The sequence below is a fragment of the Pezoporus flaviventris genome, unplaced genomic scaffold (genome assembly GCF_033815535.1).
Source record: "Pezoporus flaviventris isolate CSIRO_AGI_PZ_B2104156 unplaced genomic scaffold, CSIRO_AGI_Pfla_v1 ptg000005l, whole genome shotgun sequence".
NCBI classification, from domain to species: domain Eukaryota; kingdom Metazoa; phylum Chordata; class Aves; order Psittaciformes; family Psittacidae; genus Pezoporus; species Pezoporus flaviventris.
Window position 1 is genome coordinate 3,449,426 of NW_026892553.1, and position 21,755 is coordinate 3,471,180.

The 21,755-nt window shown below is 45.0% G+C and overlaps 1 protein-coding gene across 3 annotated transcripts in view; it reads right to left on the reverse strand.

The window, feature by feature from the left end:
- Positions 1-5,294, reverse strand: part of RPS6KA6 (ribosomal protein S6 kinase A6) — a 41,915-nt gene extending 36,621 nt beyond the window's left edge. For all 3 annotated transcript variants that reach the window (XM_061445703.1, XM_061445702.1, XM_061445701.1), the window contains exon 1: positions 5,093-5,294. In XM_061445703.1, the coding sequence (XP_061301687.1) occupies positions 5,093-5,173 (81 nt within the window). In that variant the 5' untranslated portion in view covers positions 5,174-5,294. The remainder of the gene's footprint in view (positions 1-5,092) is intronic.
- Between the last annotated feature and the right edge of the window lie 16,461 nt (positions 5,295-21,755).

Below are 21,755 nucleotides of genomic sequence, written 5' to 3' on the forward strand. Positions count from 1 at the left end.
ATTGTTTTTTCTTAAACAGTACATATTCTCAGTGCGTGGAGCATCCTAAGCAAGATTCAGTACTCTTTACTGCCTGGGCTGGCATGCTTTTGGGAAGGAACAGTTTTCCCCACTACAACAGCCAGCCCCACAAAGTGGAGTGTGAAGAAGGGTTCTCAGGTTTACCCAATACTGAGTTACACCACCAACAGCCGAGTCCTACCCTACCACAATGTGACCAGAGGAAGAATGACTGCTGATGGCAGCGTCCACCCGAGACTCCGCAGGTTGATGCCGAGTTTTCTCATCCACCGCTAGCCTCATTCCCTCAGTTCCTCTCACAAAGGGAAGAGGGCAGGTAACTCACTCTCTCTTTAAACATACCAAGTAAAACAGGAAGATAAAGCAATCTACCTTAAACAGACATCTACCTTACTACAGAAAGTTACAAAGTTCTTTTCCTGTGGCAAATAAGTAATACATTCAGACCGGATAACAAACTTGCAGCAACATATAATTACTATTTTAAGAAAACATTTTGATCCTTCCCAATACCAGAGATTAGAGGAGAGCTACATGTGCCTCAGACCAGTTAGAGCTGCGACCAGACACAAACCTAACCACAAGCACAGAGACCACTGAACCAGTAAGGACTTGAGATCTTTTAACTACTGCCTGCTTAGGAGATGACTGTAACTCCGGGATAAAAGGGCATAAAGCAGCCAGTCACCAAATCATGTTTAATGGCAGAAAGGAGAACACTAGAAAAGGTTAAGATTTACACTTAATGAAAACAACATACTTCAAATTTTATTCTTAACATAGTAAAAAGTTAATCTACATAAATATTAAAATTTGATGCAAGTTAACAAGTCATACCATTCTTCTGATTCGGTGTTATTGTGAAGTCTCTCCAAAGTTATCCTGCAGGTATCAAGGAGAGCCACCTCAAACAAACCTCCTGCTCCTTTTAGAGACTCAGAATAACATTGCAGATTTCCAAAATGATCTTTAAAAGTGGTATATCAAAACAGAATTATCATCATTATTACACTGCAGCACTTTTCAATGCATAAAGACATTCATTGTTTTGCTTTTAAGTGTACTAATGTGCTTACTTTTTTTTTTTTACTTTTTTTTTTAAGACAGCTTGTTCTCAGAAGCCTTTCTAAAAAACTGCACATTGTTGCAATGGCTGAGGGCACTTAATTCAAGTTACAGGCAATACTATTACCTTCTTTTCTTAACATAACACAATCTAATTGTGGAGGTTTTCAGATGCACTAAACGAGGTAGCTGAGTCATCCACGTCACTGCCAGTAATTACTCACAAAGGAGTTATGCAACTCTTAACACTGACAAAATTCAGTGGCCTTTGATAGACCAAGCTCAGAACATGCTTCAGAGGATGGGCTGCAAACACTGGCCAAAATCAACGATATATTTATTCAAACTGCCATAGGCAACAGCTTATAGACAACAGCAGCAAAGCTCAACTCACGAACAAGCAGCAGCTCTCAATGCAGCCCAGCTTCCAGTCACTTTGTTGTTTCAACCTCGTCTTCCTTGTCACTGTCAGCCAATTAAGCAACTCACTTCTGAAGTGTCTATTTCAAAAACAAATACTTGAGTCCCAGGACACATTTACGCAATTCACAACATTTGCGTACTGCAAACTGCATGCACTGAAGTCAATTACACTTCTCCTTTCAAATGTAAGGCTATTTGCATTAATAAGGCAGAAAATCCAAAATTTACTGTATTCTGCCCATTTCCAGTTATTCCTGCATTTCATTCAGTTTGGTCAATAAAATGTTAACATTTACTTTCCTCTTCCTTTGTAGACTGCAATCATATTGTAGTCATCTACAATGGCTGATTATAATCAACACCTATTTGATTGTTGTACTATTTTTATTGCCATGAAAATACTTATTAATCCTATATTTAGGAGGAAAGAAGTTCACTCAGTATTTGAAGCTTAGACTGCTAGGCACTGACCCTTCCTACCTAGACCTAAAGAATTCCCAGAGTCACTAAACCTGCTCCACAAGTGACACTGTCACAGGAATATGACAGAACAGCACAAGGCACAGTCCAAAATGCAATCCTCAGCACTTCAAAGACATTCAAAGTAAAAAAGGGAAAAATCATTCAATCCTAAATTTCTTCCAAAGGTTCATGTTGTTTTCACGCCTCAAAACATGAAAATTTGTTTCCTACCTTAAAAATCACCTCCTTCCCTTGCCAACTGTTTTTGCTCCATCAAGTCAACACAAGCACTGCTTCACTGGGAACGCGCTTATTTCTAATAATATAATCCGAAATTTAGTCAACAAGCAGATTCCTCTGGAGAAAACTTTCTCAGATTTCTCCTGCTATGCCACAACTGATGAACAAAAGCACCAGTTAACACAAGTAAGTCTGTCTTCACAATATAGGATTATTTCAGTTTCACTGCTGACTGCAGTTCCAGCAAGGCCAAGGTCACAGAGATCTATCAGACTGCTGAGATAAGGTTGTAGTAAGCATTAAAGGCTATAATCAATTCTATAAAATTTAAAGGAATCCAAACGAAAATTCATTTTAATGTAAATTAAACCTGTGCTAAATCCCCAAACCACGTGAATGTGGAATTCTAGCAAGTGGAAAGTATATTAAGTGCATCCCAGGGATGTGCTGTAAAGTGTTATAACAACGAGTATTTGTTAATATAATTTGGGAACTTCACACACAACTTTAAGGAACTGGTTTTGCTATAAATGAAGTTTCAAATGCTCCTAGCCAAATGCAACACAGACGTAATAAACACGATGTCAGAGTACAACTGCAATAGTTTTACACAGACCCTGTTAAGTAAGTAGTTCATGTACAGGCTTGAGGAAAATGCAATTTAAACAACGCCTGTTGCAAACAGTTGCATTCAGATTAGGAACACAGAGCTCTTTCAGCTGGAACTCCACTGTCCTATGCTCTGTGGGCTAGACAGGCATGACTTCAGAACCAGGCTCCTACCACAATACACTGCCAAGCTCATGTTCCTCTGTTAGCCCTGGCCCAGTCAAACATTCGAAGGTAACTTAAATGCCACCACCACAGGCAGAACTACCTGTCTGAGCCTTGCCATGTTGGGGCTAGTTCTCCAGCCGCTCTCAGTAACTCCCAATACAATATTTATGACAAGATCCGCATACAAAAGCAGCTCTGAACGTTGCACTCTGAAAAAAAGCATCAGCCTTGGTGGAGGGGTGTTAGTCCAGCTAAAAAACACTGAGACACACACAACAACCACACGTGTTCGCGTTTCAGCTGCGATACTTGCAAGATTCATTACCTGAACACTGATGTATCACAACGCTCTTGAAGAACAGGTCAATGGGGCCAAAAAAAGCTCTCAGACCTTCAATAAGCTTCATACCGGAACTACAGCATACTATTTTTACAAACCATAAGATAAACAAATAAGCCTTAATATGTTCTGCTGACTTCTTAATCCTTACCTGCAGCTTCACTAACATAATTAGGATTTCTCTACTATTAAGGTACAGGGACTGAATCAAGTATTATGAGATCATTAGGAAATTTTAAAGTGTTAAAGTGCAGCAGTTGTGGTGTGGAAATGCATATCCAGTAATTATAGTACTTAGAAGAGGCACTCTGTAGACACAGCTACAGAAAGTAAAATTAAAAGCCAAACAAAGAAATGTAAAACCTCATGGCTTTATTCCTGCTGGGAACTACTGTGGTGGTTTTTTTAACTTTGTAGGTGTCATTTTTTTATCAGAGAATAACATTTCAACAAGATCCTTTAAAGGATCTTGTCCTTTCACTTTTCCCAAAATTTTAACAACACCAGTTTTGCACACTTTGTACTTAGAGATGAATTTGCTACCGACCTTTTTATTTATGATAAGGAAAGACCAGTGCATCATGGAGAGCAAGTCTGACCAGTTTTAATAAGCTTTATTTAGATAACATCTTTCATGTGCCTAATACACCTAGGCACAATCTTTTATTTGTCATACCTGATGATACTTGACACACAATCCTACCCTTCTGATTTAGAAGTGCAGAAGTTTTAATACTCAATGTCACATTCTGCCGAGACACATACACTATTAAGGCATAACCAGTTTAACCATTTATTGTATTTGGAATAGCATTTGGTACTTGCTTATGGATGCACTTAGAGTGCTAAGCAATACCTCAAAGACACTCTCGAAGTCATTCCTCGTTCTTTACGTTTAAGCATCCAAAACTCAGTCTGGATATACACGTCTGGAGAATGCTCCGGGTTCTTTCTGTTAGTTGTATTATAATTACCGTAGAGTTACCCAATGAAAAAGCGAAGGGACCTCTCCCAGTGACAACCTCCCTGCACGCACACCCAGCTTCTCCCAAGAAGTTAAAGTAACTTTCCACGGGAGCTATGGCCACAGACCCGAGTTTACAAACGTCCTCCCGAGCTGTATGTTGTTAACCGTGACGTTAACATCGGGCAGAGGCGACTGGGAGCACACCGGCCGCCAACCCTCCACCACGCGTTACCCCCGCAGCCGGGCCGCCCCGCTCTAAACCCCTCTCCCCGGGCTGCGCCCTTCGCCGTCGCTCCCCACTCCCGGGGCCGCCCCGGGCGCAGCGCGGGCTGTGAGGCGTTGCCGCCGGCCACAGCCGCGGAGGGGCGGCATGGAAGGCCCGCGGGAACGGGCCCTCCGGCGGCGTGCGGGGCGCGCCTGGCGGCCGCCACCTCCCCGGGACGGGACGAGCTCCCAGGCGGCCAGTCCCGGCACGGCAGCTCCGGGGGACGAGACGCGAGCAGGCCAAGGGGGCGGAGGCCGAGCGGCAGCGCCGGAGATCCCGAGGGAGGCGGGGAAGCGGCGGCGCCGAGAGCGCCGGGAACCGGAGGGCGGAGGGAGGCGGACAGACCGGGGGCGGCGAGGCGAGGCGAAGCGGGGGGAGACCCGCGGCGCGGGGGCCGGAGCGGAGGGACCGGGGGCGTTGCGGTCCGCCCGCCCACCCTCCACCCGCACCCCCGGCCCGGTCGCTCCCAGGGGCCGGCGGTGGGGAGGCAGGTGCCCGCGGGGAGCCCCGCCCGCCCCGGCCCCACACTGACCTCGCCGCCGCTCACGTACAGCTCCATTTTGTGGCAGGGCTCCGGCTCCTCCGCCTCCTCCAGCGGAGCGAACGGCACCATGTCCCGGCTCTCCTGCTAGCCGGGCAGCCGCTGCGCATTCCCCGGCTCAGAGGCGGCGTGCGGCCGCGGCGGGCCCGCTCCTGCTGCCCATGGAGCGCGGCGGCGGAGCTCCGGCTACGGTTGCTGCTGCTCCTGCCGCTGCCGCCGCTGCTGCTGCCGGCCGGCGGGGGCGGCGCCGCTCTACGCTCCCCCGCGCACACCCCCCAACATGGCGGCGGCCGGGGGCGGGGCCTGCGCGGCATGGGGGTGACGTCAGGGCGGGTCGGAGAATCCCCTGCATGGGGGGGGGGGCGCGGTGACGCGCGGTGACGTCAGCGTCCCCTCGGCCGGTCTGCGCCGCACTGAGGGGGACAGGGTCGGGGCGGGAAGGGGGTGGCCGGGTCCCGGCCTGAGGCACGGGGTGGGCTCCGGCTGCGGACAGCGGGGAAGGAGCCGCGGCGGGGCAGGGAGGGAGCGGCCGCTGGTGCGGTGACGGCACCTGGACGTTCCGGCTGAGGCTGAGGGAGGGGTTCCGGGGGGGGCTTGAAACAAAGCAAAGCGAAGGGGTGGAAAGAGCGATCGGGCAAAGGGGGTCCCTTCACGGCCGGCCCTTACCTTGGGCGCTGTGGGTTCCCGTCATGAGCGCCGGCAGCCCCCCGGCTGTGGCAGGGCGGCTGTTCCTCAGGTGACGGAGGAGAAGAAACCCCAAAACTTCGGTGCTGTTTGCTCTGGAGGCGGCAGGACAGGAAACACAGGCGGCTGGAAAGTGGGAAACTACAGCCTGGCTCCTCCTGTGCGCTCGGTGAGGTGAGGAGCGCGAGCAAGCTGCGTGCAGGGCTGGAGGAGAGTGGAGCAGCCTGCTTCACCGTGGTTACAAACACCAAGGGGATGGACTCCTTTGTTTCCAAGCATGTATTTAGAGAGAAAGACTACAGTATTTCCAAACCCGAGGGGGCAGAAAAAAGACCATGGATGAAAAAAAAAAACCACCCTATTATTTCTCCATCACTGATTGATCTTGGAGATGGAACACACTAGATAGATACTATCAAAAATACGTATTTTTAGGGATGCAAAACTGCCTCAATGACACTGAGTTTCTGTTTAAACACTCTGCGTGACTTATCAGTGAGCTCTGTCCTTTACATAAAGCTAGCAAAGGAAGCCTCAAACCCTTCTTAATGGCCAAATAATTCTGATGAGATTAGCGTGACTGAGGGAACAAGCTGGTGCACCCCATGGCCCAGAAAGCTTTCCCATGCTGATTTCTTTCTACTCAGAAGTCAACCATCGTACAAACAAATATGTAGTGTAAGAGGCTGTGCTGCTGTAGTCCCTGATTAAATGATAGCAACCTGTTTCACAAAGCTAACTGTCACCAGCTCCCTGTTGCTGAGCCTGCTGAAGAGAGCTGCCTATTGTGAATGTGTCATTGCAGCAACAGCCAGCTGGCATGTCAGCATTTCCATTGCAATCCTATTTTTAAAGGTCTGTAACTCAACCATAGAAGATGAATGCTTTGGGCTGAAATGGGGAGTGTGTACGAGGAATGTTCATCCTTCAGAAAATAAAGAGCATGGAAGAAAGTAGGACCGAAGTTACCAGTACTCGATACTGAGAGAGAATTTGCATTTAAAATACAGAACTGTTTAGGCTAGGTCACTTTTAAAGATTATTTTCCTTTTAATAGGATTGTGCAAAGATGGAGCTTTAAGAGCAATTAAATGACAAGAGACAAAAGGGACATACCTCAGCTCCATGGGCCTTTGGGTCACACACAGCTACTTCTGCGCCTCCGCTGGTATCACTGCCACGCATCCACAAGAAGCCAAACAAATCTTTTCTATGAGATGAAATATGTGTGTACTTGAGCAATGTCATAAGGCAGATCTGAAATTTCAATATAAAAGAAATCAAGTGAGAAGTGACTTTTTGAAAGTGCTTGAGTGCTCAGCAAGAACTTGCGTCTAAAATCTCTGTCGCAGATGCTGTTTTCCTGTGTCTGACTTTCTCCATTGCCTCAAACAATAAGATTGCAAACAAGTGTTCTGCATCCCCAGTCTCAACACAGCAGTATTTGAGAAGTTCAGAGAAGAGCAATAATCAAAGAAGTTAGGATTTTTATTCATGTGAAAGACTGTAAAAGGGAAGTTATGATACCTGTAGATATAACAATGGCTGAATAAGAAAAACTAAATTTAGAATTTCTTTTACTCTAGGTCTCACAATCAAAAAAGCAAGAGATATACCATAAAAAGGCAACAATATGTCTTTGAAATTTAAAGCTTAGCAAGAGCCCACCCAAACAGTCTTTTATAGGGAAATAAAACATTGAAAAGTAATAGCAAGTCATTAATTAGGAGGACCAAGGCCTATTCATTTAAATGAATATTTAAATATTATATATTTTGATTTTTTTGGTGCCTTTTTCTAGAGCATCTAATGTAGCCTGTGTCCATGACTATATGGATATCAGGTCTCGTTTGGTGTGCAGTTTTCGGCTGAGGATATCAGGTCTCAACTGGTGCGCAGTTTTCAGCTGAGTATTTTTAACATTCCAGTACCTTAGTTTGTTCAGCAGCTTCTGTCCATTATGTTCCTCAGCAGGTCACTGTGATCAACATGACATTATAACCGCTTTTCCCTTTGTGAGGTACTTTTACTTAATGAAGGTTTCAAAGTAACCAGTTTCTAAGTATTTATTCACTTCAAAACTAATCCTACAACATGGAAAAGTTGCCGAGAATGTTCTTTTACCGAGCCTAGTAGTGCTACTAATACTAAATGTGATCTGCAGCCAAAATTGAGCTTGTTCAGTGTCCAGCCACTCAGTTGTCCCTTTTGTGGACCTCATGGCTGTGGGCAACTGAAAACATCCATCCTGCTCATTTCATTTCCCTGAAAGTTTCATACACATGAAAGTAAGAGCAACAGATTATTGATGAGTTAAAAAAAAACCTGCAAATTTCCTTCATGTCATTGCTAGCAGGACATTTCTCAGAGAGGTGTATTACCGAACTGTGTTGCCTCTGAAGTTTTCTGTCAATCTGTATCAACCTTGTCCCTGACCAAGAGTTTTTCAGAAGAATCCCGCAAACTTGGTGTTCATTCACCCAGAATGTTTTTCAAGAAAGGAAAAACAAAAATGTTAACATCAGACCAGTGTTTTGTTCCCCTCGCCCCTCACAGTTAATGACACTGGAATCCAAGCCATGCCAATTGTGGCAAATACAGTGCAGCTCTGCCCTGGAAAGCAGAGCAGAAGCAACAGTGTGAATATAGGAATATGTGAATAGTATCTGGTTCAGCGAGATCTCAGGAAGGAAACTATTCAAAAAGCAAAGCTTGAGGAAGGTGCCCAAGCTGAGACTGTCTTTTTTTATTCTGTTTTTACTACAGTGGTAAAACACCTGGAAGGAACAGGTACAAAATTACCATTTGTAGATTCAGTTGGAGGCAGACTGTGAACTGTAGTATTGATTGTGAAGGCAGTTTTGGAGGTGATACAGTTAATTTCTCAGAGCAAGTTTATTCAAGTTCATTGTCATTTCACTTTTAATCTTTTGTACAATATGATTTAACAACACTTTCGCAGTCAGAGCCCGTACAACTCTTTCCTATTGTGTGGATGAATTTACGTGGGTACAAAGCATGCTTCTGTTAGCATGACTTGTTCTCATATGAGAAGGAAAAAGAACTGTCCTGATGTGTTGAAAATGTGTGTCTGTATGCCTGTGTTTATGCCAGAATCATTCCAGAGGAGGAACTGATTTATGCAGAGGGTGAGGTGCTTTGGAAAGTGTGTTCTCACATGGATGTGAGAGAAGTTCAGTGGCACAGTTGTGGCTGTTAAGCTGTGGAGATACTCTATGTACAGAATAAATTGCACTGGTCCTAATAAGGTAAATGCTACAGCAAGATTTTCACAACTTTAGAAACTAGTATCACAATGCCAAACATACTTATGTATCCAGATTATGTTATGGAAAAGTACCATGGAAAAAATCTTCAGTCAACACTGTGTTAGTCTGAATATGAAATAGAAACACGAGAGTCCATATCCCATCCTGTATATACTGATATTTAAAAAATGTAAATAGAGCTAAGGTCGTGTATGTGTGTGTATTTACAGAAATGTAGTATAGAAAGGTTGTTTGTTATAATATTGTTAAACAGTTTAGTGTATACTTTGCCCCACACTACAAAGGCAAGAGAAGTCACTGACTAGAGGAAACTGCAAGAATCACTTTTGTACTCATGTTGAATGCATGAAGCGCAAGTGAAGAGCCTCTTACTGCATCCCTGCCTCAGCTTTATGGTTATATTTTCCCATCTACATCTTTCATATTTTGTAGCAAGTTTTAAAAAGCTTACTTAGAGATAAAAAAGGAAGCTTATTTGAGACGATGCTCCTAGATTGACACCTTAAGAAAGATCCTTGATATTCACGATTTCATTCTCACCATCAAAGCAAACACTCTTGGGCTTTTTTAGAGCCACGGGACAAACTTAGCAGCAAATTTTGCCACGTGTGTCCAAAATGAGCTAAAGAAATATCTCAGCCGTATGGAAAAGACAATGAATTTATCTCTGCTGATCACATTGCTGTGACAGCAGGGGATAAAAATTTCAGATAGACACAGTGAAGGAAGTTCCTACTAGATTTCTTATGTTTATCTAAACTTTTTTATCTAAGCTTTTTAGTTCATTTCAAAATGCATCTTGAATTCTGAAGTCCTACAATATGATATGATTTAGCATAAGGTGTCCCCGCCCACGGCAGGGGGTTGGAACTAGATGATCTTAAGGTCCTTTCCAATCCTAACGATTCTATGATTCTATGATTCTATATATTTATTTCCCCCAGAAAAACTGAGTAAATGCAGCAAACCAGCCAACTGACATATCTCGGAAGTTCTATATCACCAAATGAAAAGCTATGTCCAGAATCAGGTTAAAGATCCAATATTCTACTGGCCGAGAAAGCAAAGAACATACAGAAAATACAAACAGGGAAAGTGGTAGCTAAGAATACTTTGCCATAATTTGTTTTCAGCCTCCAGCAATTCAGGTTTCATGAGCCAAGAATGGTATCTTAAATGTAATAGATGGCTATTTCTTCCATTGGCTTGCCCAAGCCTTCTTGAATATCTAAAATTTTAGCTACCATAACATCACAAGTTCCGCAACTAAAATTTACCAGAAAAGTATCTCACTCGGAGCCTACTGCTTCGTTTCAGCTATGTTCCCTAGCCTTAAGGCTAGTCCTATTGCAAGGAAGAGTGATCACCTTGTCCACATCATCTGTGATTTTATGCATGGGATATATCTCACCTTCACCGTCTTCCTGTGCTCTGCTATTTTGCCCAGGCAGGAGATTCCTGGGCTGTTTGCTCACTTGTAAATGAAGGGTGGGGAAATTCCAGTTTCTCTCTACACATTTTCACTAGTGATGTGGAAGTAAATGCAAAATAACTACCAATAACATGCACGAATTGCAACGAGAAAGGAAAGTAATAAGCAGTCATTAGTTATCAAAGCCTTCTGGGAAATGACAAGCAACTCCAAGTAAATTATATGCCTACCACAAGGAGTGGATACACAAGCACAAGCAGTGATCGAGCAAGGAGGGAGTTTGTTTTACATCCACAAGCTACACTGCGGGTATGGATACTTGGGCTTTGTGTACAGTTTTGGAGTCTGTGCTTAGAAAAGCCCAGCAGAGAGCCATAGAAATACTCCAGCCTGTACGTAATGACTTACAGTGAAAACCATGAAGGTGCAGCTTTATCAAACCTCATTCTAAGTACTCATCAACAAGAATTTCTTTGGTAATTCAGCTCTTTCCAAAAACTACTGAAGAAAACTTAAGCAACTGTATTTCTCATATTAACTCCTAAGGTTAGCTGAGCCAAATGCAATTCAGGAAAAATAATTAAAACCTGAAATAAGTTACTACGCAGTGTGCATACACCAACAGATGGCAAATCTACCACAAGCAACTGATCCCTTCTTTTTTTAACTGAATCTCACATACTTTTGTATTTTTCCAAAACTTGCTTCATTATATTTCTTCAAACCTGTTTCATTCTTGACGCTGAAACCAAGCCTCAAATATTCCGCTTGAATTCACAGTGAATTGTGCCTCGAAGCACAGAATAAACAAACCATCATGATGCTCCAATGTGCAAATGTATCAACAATGATGAATACTTAAGGAATTGATTGCATCCAAAATCACCGCAATCTCAATCTTCTGGGAAGTTTTTGTGACAGCAGAGGGTGTTACTTCTGAAGTGATACAGAGCAGAAGATGTTGCCAGTTCCTAACTTTAGCTGGTAGCCCACATATGCCTCAAACCAGTATCCTAATCATCTCAGGTGAAAATTCTTCCCATTTTGGAAGATTATAATTAACTTCATACTGAGCCATGCTTAGAAAAATATCTCAACCTGGAAGATTAAATCTGTCAGAAATAATTCAGCGGTAGCTGTTTGTGCCTTGCAGAATAAAGATACTGATTTAAGATCATATATTTAGAAATTGTTTTTCCTTATAGTGGAATAAAAGGACTTGACTGCATGAGTAATAGATACATTACTGGGAACAGAGAGTAGGTCGCTGAATGCAGTAATATCAGTTTAGGTCTTCAAATAATTGCTGTAGCATAATACTTAAAGAATCCCCACTCCTAGAGGAAGAGAAATCAGTGTACCTTCCCAGCTCACTGCTAGTCTTGTAGTTTCTGGGGGTCAACATTACTTGAATTGATTGCTATTTCTTCTCCACTATTATCAAGGTTATTTTCAAGCCATCTTGACTTTGCTTATGTTCCAGTTGGAGCACAACTTGACTCATCAGTTCTTTATTTGGAACACACATCACATTTCTTCACTTCATCAGTTCTCCTCCCAGTGAGGTCACTTGTTTGTGGCCATTCAATACTTCCTGCAAGTGCCCATTTCTCAGTTGAACGCATTTTCATACTGTCCTGTGCAAAGAGTCTTGCTGAAAGCCACCGTTCAGCCAAGTATGCATTTTGCAGCTTTAGGTTCAGTCAGCGGGACATCAGCACATGGTAAAAGCTGAGAACCTTCTGAGATACGTTTCAGAAGCAGTTTCTGAAGCCCAACTTCTTTTTCCATTAAAAATGGTGACAATATTAATAATAATTTCAATGGGAGCATGATCATTCTATAAGTAATTGCTACTGGGAATTTAATTTAAACCTCACTTGACTGACATTTCTTGTTTGCAAGATACCTATTTTAGGAACAATGTCTTGCTAGTATATCTCTCTTCATCTTAGTCATGACTGATAACAGAATAATCATCTCAACTACTTTCCTTTTCTTTTCCTGCATAATAGCTTTACTGCATTTTTACATACCAAACATACAAGAATAGAAACAATTAGACAAATAACAGTATTATATGCAGATGAGCAGGTAAGTGACTAGAACTTACTTGAAACTCTATCCGAGGCTGGATGTCAGGCTGAGAAGCCTCTACAGTCATATATTGCTTTCTTTAAAAGACTAAGGGAAGATGCAAGCTTGTCTTTGAAGCATGCCTCTAAGGCACATTACGTTCAGTTGGTGTATTCAATACAGACTCTTAACTTGCTTATTTAACGTGCTGCTCTGCAAGAGTTAACTGCTCACTCCTGTCAATGTTATCTGATAACACCGCACTGCCAGCAAAGTCAAAACTATTCATCCCAGTCACAGTGTGCTTTCCCAGGACAAATCTGAAGCAGCAACTACAATGGCAATTTATCTTTAAACAGTATCTTTCATACAGGGGAATGCCACAAAACACTTCACAGTTCATTTCATCATCGTGTTTCTTCTACTGCTCTAATAAACAACAGGGGCCATGGGGCAGCTGAATGCTGGGTTAAGAAAGGACTTTACTTGTGACTGTCCCGTTCTTTGTACTTCTCATTTCCTGTAGATGTATGAGGACAAGTGATTATGAAGAGTTTTCAACAAGTTGACTTTGACACTGAAAAAGCTGCGTCTGCTTTTAATGATGAGCCGTCACAGGCATCGATTGGTAGCCATGGCAGAACAGCTGAAAGCAGTAAAAAATGACAGCTGAACAGATTTCTTAATGATAAGGGGAAAATATAGTCCACACCATCTGAGAGGCAAGTTCACACCGCCTTTAATGGGAGGGTTTTTATAGCTAATGTTGTGCATTGGATTCAGTGAGAAATGCGAGCACTCAGCGGAGGAAACATCTAATAGAATGAGGTCAGACTTCTAAAGAATGGCTATTACCCAGCAAACAAGAATATCAGCAGACCGCTGCTGAGTAAGCAACAAATAATCTAGTAACAGCAAGAACAATGCTTGAATGGGGTACCTTGAAAACCTTAATGAAGGTAGGAAAGAGCAGCTCCAGCCTGGTGTGAGTATCATTTCACCAGTTAGCAGCGGTGTTTCACAACGTTTAAGCAAATTACAGCTGAGCCCTACAACTGATACGGCAAGACTTAAAGAGTACAGAAGAAAGGAGGCTGATCTAGAGCCTTGCTGCTGAAATACTGCTGTTGCCCAGACATTCTTCATGGGAAAGGGGAGAAGGCAGAGGCTGCATCAAAACGGAATTCCATAGCAATGACCTGGCAGCGCTGTTGCTCTTTAATGTTTGGGTAACTTCATATACAGGTTTGGTGCTGTGCTAGCAGCATAGGCAATCCATAATGACATAACTTGCACCAATAAACCCATCAGTCTGAGGCTCTGTGCTGACCCCTGAACAGTGCTCTGGGGCTGGTTTTGCACCTTCCCTCTTTTGGGCCATAAATGTAGCTCATCTGATCCTGACCGCATCCCATAAATGGATGGATGCTGAATACCCTGGAGTTTAGAACCACCAGTCTATCTTATGGCCAGGGAAATAAAGGGTTGCTTTCATTAAATGCTGTGGGGTTTTTTTTTAAACATGTAATTCCGAGCATCAACCTTTATCTCATAAAAGGAGGAGGAGGAGGAGCTCGTGTTATTTTTTTGCATGCAACCAACACAATCTCGTACCGCCTTTGGAAGGACAGCAAAAAGCACCAGGGGAGGACTCTTAAAGAATAGGATCTCATTTCTTAAGATAAAAAAATTATAAGATTCACTTTTAAAATATGCTAACAGTAACATAAAGGAAAAAAGAAATAATGCTGGGTTTGTGTGGGAAGGAAGCATATTTAAATCAAAAATGAATGACGTACCATGTAATTACAGGAACCACTGAAAGAGTCAGAATTAAAATACTTGAAATATTCACATTGAAATATTAATTTGAAAATTTTAAAGTATGTATAAATGCACATAAACAGAGGCAGATGATACAGGGCTGAAGTTCAAGCCAACTCAAAGAAGCCAGCCTTGTTAAACGAAAGCTAAAATTGTCACTGAGCTCAGCAGTGAGGGCTTTTGGCAGCATGTGGCTGGGTGAGCAGCTCTGCATCTTCAGATTTAGTGCTAAACTGTGTATTTTAGAGTGCCCCAATTGCCTTCCAATGATGCTTTTCTAAAGCACATGAACTCTGAGAACTCTTAAAGATTTAAATCAAAACACCCTTCTAAATTTTGAATCACCAAACAATGGGTGATTAAGCACAATTATAAAGCTTGCAGCAACAGAACTAACATATTTCTTCTGTTATGACAAAGTCCTCATTGCTTAATGCATTTTTATAAGACAGTTAGGAAGTATTTCATGTTTCCACAGACGTTTTCCATCCAGCTATTAGTATTGCTTATTTGGCTTACCTGATGGAAGATGTTTTCACTCAGAGGTGATTCTACCTGAATTAACAGCTACAGACAAAAACATATACCTGTTTAATATTGAGAGATGGCATTTTATTTGGAGCAAGGATGATGCTTATCTGAGCACAGAACCAGCACAAGGCTTCTGCAGTGCCCAAGTCCCATGACAAAGTTCAGCATGATTTTAGTTGGGTAAACATGTTGTATCATCTCTTCTGCATGGGAGAAGAATTTGCCCCGAGTATTTGCTTTATAAATGATTTCTCCTCCATAAAACATCACACTGAGTGCTCAGCGTTTCCTTCTGACTCCCCTCATAGTCACACTGATGGCTCTGCCTTACCCGCCGGTAGCTGTGGAAACCTCATGGGAAATGGAAATTGTCATTCCGTGTTTGTGTGCTTGTTTGTTTAACTTCCACCCCACAGCTCTGCCTTCTCCCAAGGTTGTTTTGAGACTCTGGAAGTGCCTTTCTAATGCTATTGGCATGTCAAAGTGACACCTACATTTCATTATACTCCATGCAGTTGGAAGGAAATAAGAGCTCACCTACCAAGTACCGTGGCTGCTGAGCACAACCAAACAGCTCCTTACCAAAGCATGGCCTCAACAGTGGCTGATGGATCTGCACAGGTTGGTGGTTCGTTTTAGGAAACACCTGACAGAACAGCTGCTCGTGCATTTCACTTCAACATTATGGAAATATCCACTTGTACCGAGTTGTTTTCTATCAGCACACACCCTGAGGACCTCAGCCCTTCCTCCCTCAAAATGTTTTTGAGCTGGAAATCATGGTTTGAGCTTTTATGGGGATCCTTAGCTCCCCCCCCCCCAATGACAAGCAGGTTTATCAGCTCTAACACAGCCCCAGGCTCTTTCTTTGTTTTTACCCTCTTTGTAAAACCATCTTCCTTCTGTTTTATCTCCACAGGGTGCCAGGCTTCTCAGTTTGGGTTTTACTTCCTCTCAAGTCTGCTAGAAACGACTGATCTCACCCAGAGCTACAGAACCGGCTGCGTTCCCTCCAGACTGTCCATCCCATCTTTCACCTGGCATCCATTTCACTGAGAGATGGGAAAACTTTGCGTCACCCTTCAGGTTTCTGGAGACATTCATGCTCCTCGGGGAGCACCGCTCGCACACGTGGGTTATTCTGACACATCACATCCACAGGCAGCACATTCAGAAACCCCTCAGAAACAGCGCTGAGAAAGGTCTGCTCCACCCAGGGCTACGCTGGAAGAGGTCAGCTTTTCTCCCCACTGCCACAGCACAGCACCAATGCCAGATGCTTCTTGCAAGAGCCCCTTAGGGGTAAAACTCTCGCTACAAACACAAAACACACACTTGTAAGCCTACAGTTATATTGTAAATGACTCACCAGGTCACATCCTGGCTAGAGAACGCTGGAGTGACTGTTTACTTGACAGCGCGAGTTGAACCAGGTCACAATCTCTTTCCTTGACCTAAGAAATACTTTATAGAAAAACTGTTATATCCTAAAAATTTTAGGGGAGGATAGGAAAAGCAATAAGTAACTCAACATTATTACTAGGTAAGGGTAAAAACAGCCTTTAAAACCCCTTGAGCAGGAGACTTTCTAACGGATTGTATTTTAATTTCTGCTTCTAAATTACTGCTTTCTTGTGTCAATGAAAATTCCACAGTATGTAGCTCACAGTGAGGCTGTAACCAACCAAACCAACCAAAAGGAAAGGTTGAGTTTCATTTTCTTTTCCCTTATTGAGCCAAAAATCAACCGTCATTTCATCCCACTGATACACCTACAGGCAGCACCATCAGCGCGGCGTGCAGCACACACACCAGGGCTCGCACCGAGGAGCCTGTTCCTGCTGAACCCACCCCAGACTGAACCGGAGCCGTCCTGGGTGACATGCTCGTCTTCAGGAGGCTCCTCCAACCCTGCTTCTGATCTGATCAACAGGCATCAGCCCCCCTCACACCCCAACAAGGAGGCTGTGACAGTTTGGCCCCAGTTCCCTGCCATTAGTCCTTTCTCCCCCAGGACCTGTGTGTCTGTCTCTGGCATCTGCTGCATTTGTGACCCTCTCTCACAGGGCTGTCCTTGCTTACAGGCTCATCTTTCTCCATGATGTCCATGTACTCACATTTTGTTGATCAGTTTAATCCATTTTTATCGCCTGGAGTTCCAAGGTATCTCAGTTCCGTTCCCTTACAGCTGCTCTGTGGCGGGCTCCTCCTATCTACACCCAAGAGATGGATAAAAGGAGGATTTAGTTGATCATGGATCCTGACTTCAAATTCAAACCCAAATCATGATAGTCACAAACTTGGGAGAACACAAAACCAAGCCTTTGTTTTATCTCCATTCTTAACGTATTTTACACCTTGTCTTGGCCTCAGAACAAAGCAAAACTCAGGGTTTAAACAGACATTGTTCTTGCTCTTGAAGCCCAAAGCAGGGAGTTTGGGAACGCTGCCTTTTGGGGCGCTTCCCCTCGTTCCTGCTCAGCACTGCACTGTGAATGCAGAGTCAGTCCAAGACGGGGTCACTCGTGTGTCCCTCTCCCCATCCACTTCCCCGGATATGCCCTCCGCTCCTGCCTGCTTCAGAGCTTTCCTCTCTTCCTCTATGTACCTGAGTTTTCTCTTCATGCATTGTAAAGCAGCTCACAAAGCCGTGTGTGCAGCTCTGGGGACTCGTCATATTCAACCAGTTTAACCAATACTTAAACATTCCTGCTTGCTGTTGGAAAGCCAAAGGGACCTCACAGCAGAGTTTCCTCTCTCTTCCTGAGAAATCCCCTTCGCATAGGAAGCCAAGCGTTCACTGCTGAAAGGCAGCGTTCCCCGTGTGAAATGTGGCAGCCCTCAGTAGCATGGAGGTGGGGAGATGATGATGAGGACCGCAGAAACAGCAAACAAAATGTACTTGTGGAGCTGGAACTGCTCACTGCCCCTGGAATAAAGACCTGAAATGGCTCTTCAATAACTGCACGTGGTCAGGATGTTAACTGGAGCCCCATCGAACACCCCAGCGCAGCAGAGCCAACGGGCACCTCTAAGGCCGTGCTGAGTCATTGACTGCACAGTGACTCAGAGAGGGGCCACCCACTGAACCAACCGCTCGCAGCCTCTTCGGGTGAGATGCAACAGCTACACACGCTTCCCTGCCCGTCTGTGCAGTCTCAATTCACACAGAGACCTATGAGTGTGTGTATATATATATATACACACACATTATACATCGACATTTAAATATAATATACTGCCAGAGTTACGAGTTTTTAGCTATCTGAAGGATGTGGTATCTTGGAAACCGATTGCCTCGAGTTGCCCAAATCAATTACAGAGTGAATCAACACATCGCTTCAGCGTGGGAGCAGCGAGCAGCCAGCGATGTCCCCATCCCTCTCCCTGTCCCCATCTCTGTCCTGGGGAAACAGCTCCATCAGCCCCAGCCACTCCTGCTCCCTACTATGGCAGGACGCCCTGGGCCACGGAGCAAGCAGCTACAGTGGAGGGTTTAGTATCTGTTGTCTTAGCTTCTTTAGCTGAAAGGGAGGAAAAGAGTTGAAACACAATCTACAAAGGTGATATGGCGATGAATGTTTGCACAAAACGGGGTTTTCACTAGCAGGTTGTTGAACAAGGGTTATTTTCTCACTGTTTTCTAGGTGTCATTCAGACAATAAGAGACACATACTCTGAAAATCGTGATGTGTGCGCATCCTGTTTCTTGATCATAGCAGGCGTGGAGTGATCTCAGAGCCCCGCAGAGATGGCAAGAAATGACAACTTCAGCCAAGCACTCCGGGATTTAGAAGAAGAAATATTGGATGAAGCAATGCTTTAAAGAAATGAAACTCAGAAAATCATCTATTTCTGAAGTGTGATCATGGAGCATGCAGAGAGGTATCAATCCTTTTCTCATGGTCCTGAGCTCAATGGGGAGGCAAAAGGCAGGCTCGGAGGAGATTTGCCCCACAAAGGGTTAAAATAAGGACCCTGCGTTGAGGGTCAGTGCAAGCCGGGGGGGAACAGGGGCTGGGGCTCACTCAGGTTTACACAGTTAGGTTCAATCCCTGCTGTTTGGCAGCCTGGATTTCATGTGAGAGTGAACAACCTGATCCCAAACAAGACCTGAACGTGTTCCTTTGTTTTATTGCTCTCAGATCAGTTTTGCTTCTTTGGCCAGCTCGGTAAAAATGCTGAAATCTTAAATAATGGTCCAAAAATGGGATTATATGGCTGGGAGCGTGTGGGTTGCTGAGAGGAGAGGTTGCTGAGCTAAATATTGGCAGAATTAAGAAACCCAGGAAAGACATGTGGGCATAAAGAAATAATTCAATATTAAATTTCTGGCAGAATTCATAAAATCTGTTTATAGTTCAGATCACAGTGAGCCATTTACTTACTATTATTGGAAATAAGGTCTAAGGGATTTTGATTGCAATGGGTTTGCAACTATTACAGAGTGAAAGTATTAACAGGGTATTAAACACAGGCTTCCTCCTCTTTCGCTCTCTTCCATTTCCCCACTTTCCCTTATTTGTTCTATATCCCATTTCCTTTCAGTATTCATCACCTTCTTACCCACTGGCCTTGCTCTCCTGCCCTACCTGCCCCAGGCAGGACCCCGGTTGCTGCTGCTGCTCCAGGCAAGGGGCTGGTGGCTCATCTGCACCCAGGGCTGCCTGGAAACAGCACCAGGCAGGGGGAGGAAAGATGCTCCTGGGGAAGAACCTCGCACAGCATCACCTGTGAGATACTGAGGGAAAGAAGCCGCTGTTACACAGCCACAGCCTTGGTCTTGTGGTCACTTGGGATGACGAGGCAAGTCCACAGGAGACACAACTACCACCACCCGCTGTCCTCTCTTCAGACAAGCTGTTGGCCACGTTGGGTGGGGCTTGGAGCAGCCTGCTCTAGTGCAGGGTGTCCCTGTCTGTGGCAGGGGAGTTGGAGCTGGATGAGCTTTGAGGTCCCTTCAACCCAAACCAGCCTCAAACCAGAAACAAAGTTTTCAAACAGGGCTTCAGCAGTTCTGAAACGAAGTCATCTTCAGGAAACAGGAAACATCCTCTGATTTGAAATTAAGAAGCCATTCTGGGAGGAGGCTCCCCCCCAAGCTCCCCTTCTCCATCTCTCCTCTTGGGGTTTCCACCCCAATCCCAGGTAATACTCCAGCCCCAACTCATGGAGAGGCTCAGCCCTGGCAGAGGCCCGCACTGGGCACAGAAACACAAAGGACGCTGCTTCCCGGCTGCAGGGACCTTTGTTTGTGGTTATGAAGGGCACAGGGCAGCCCTGCCCTTGTACTGCTCCCTGCCTGCAAACCATCTACTGCTGGTGAGGGGCTGCTGGGGGAGGCAGAGACAGAGGCACGAGAACGCAGAGACGCTGAGCAAATAGCAAACGCCTGCTCCCTGCAAGACGTGTGCACGTGGTGGGGGAGTTTGCTGGGTAACCCGGTGACGTGGGAGAAACAAGGAAGCAGCAGGATGAGGAGGAAGATCACCTGAGGTGTGATTCCATGGACACGACAGACGAAAGCCAGTGCATCCCTCCAGGGAACAGGCAGTGCTCGTGCCTGGGACCGGGCTTTCACAGGGCCCCTGCGCTCACCAGTGAGGCCGGTTCCCTTGCGAGCAGGCAGATGACACCGCTGGCCTTGTTCCCAAGTAACAACACTGCGGTCTTGTTCTCCAGGCCTTGCAGACCGAAAGGCAGGGCAGGCTCCAGCCAGGGTCAGTGCGTGATTCTTTCCTCTTCCCCCTCGCTGCATGGGAGGTCAGCTGCGCCTGAAACCCTTCTGAGGAGGTAACAGACCATTAACTGGAAATGTTGCATTAAGCAGAAGTCCAAGAGTTTTCCCGATTTCCACTGAAAAGTAACCAAAACCTGAGATAAAATGGTAGAGACAGTCTGAAAAATTTCAAAGCTCCCTGGCAGGCAAACAGAGCCCCCCTAACCCCCTTCCCAACAAAATAACACAAACAACGGCAAGCAAATAACCAGAAAAAAAACCTTCTTTCTGTGTTCCTTTTCCATTCCATCATCATTTCCCCTCATCCTTTTCAGCAGGAGCATGGAGTGGCCGCCCCAGCCTGACAAACATCAATCACCTCATCTCATGGAGCAGCATTGGTACCCCCGAACCTGCTCCTCTGGGAGGAAACCGAACCAGAAGGTGCACCCAGGCTATGACCATCAGCCCATGGTACCGTGCAGAACACGGTGTCAGAGCTGTGCCTCACAGACCCGCATCCCCGGCAGGGATCTCACCGAGGCTGGCAGGGCATGATGCAGCCATCCTGCCTTCACAGCAGGCACAAACGAGGGTGTGCACAGGGGTTTTACCCCCCCGGAGCAGTATTTGGCATCAGGGTCGAGGGGCACACACTGCATCACCTTTTACCAGAGCATCCCCTGCTCCAGCCTCTTTCCTGGTGGAAACAACTCCCTCTGGGTGAAGCCAACATGAGTTTTTCAGCCCTTTATCCACCCCGGCAGCACCCCTCCGATGAGTGCAGACGGTATTGTACCTTCTTTCTGACAGTGAGTGGTTCTTTTACAGGCATCGCTTGCAGAAGCACCGTGTTCAGCCAGGAGAGAGCACAGCACGGCTGGAAGGCTGCAGGTCCCTGGATGTTTCATTTGGATTTCTGGGAGTGATTTCCTTCAGGTTCAAACACATCCCCCAGGTTTTGTGTACCTGATGCATTCTTGCTTGTTCTTCATTGGCTGAGCAAAAGCCCCTGCGTGGAGACTCTTCAGACACCGTCCTGAAAGCCCTCTTTACTTATTAGTTCTGTCCACAATGCATTAACAAAACACCCAAACA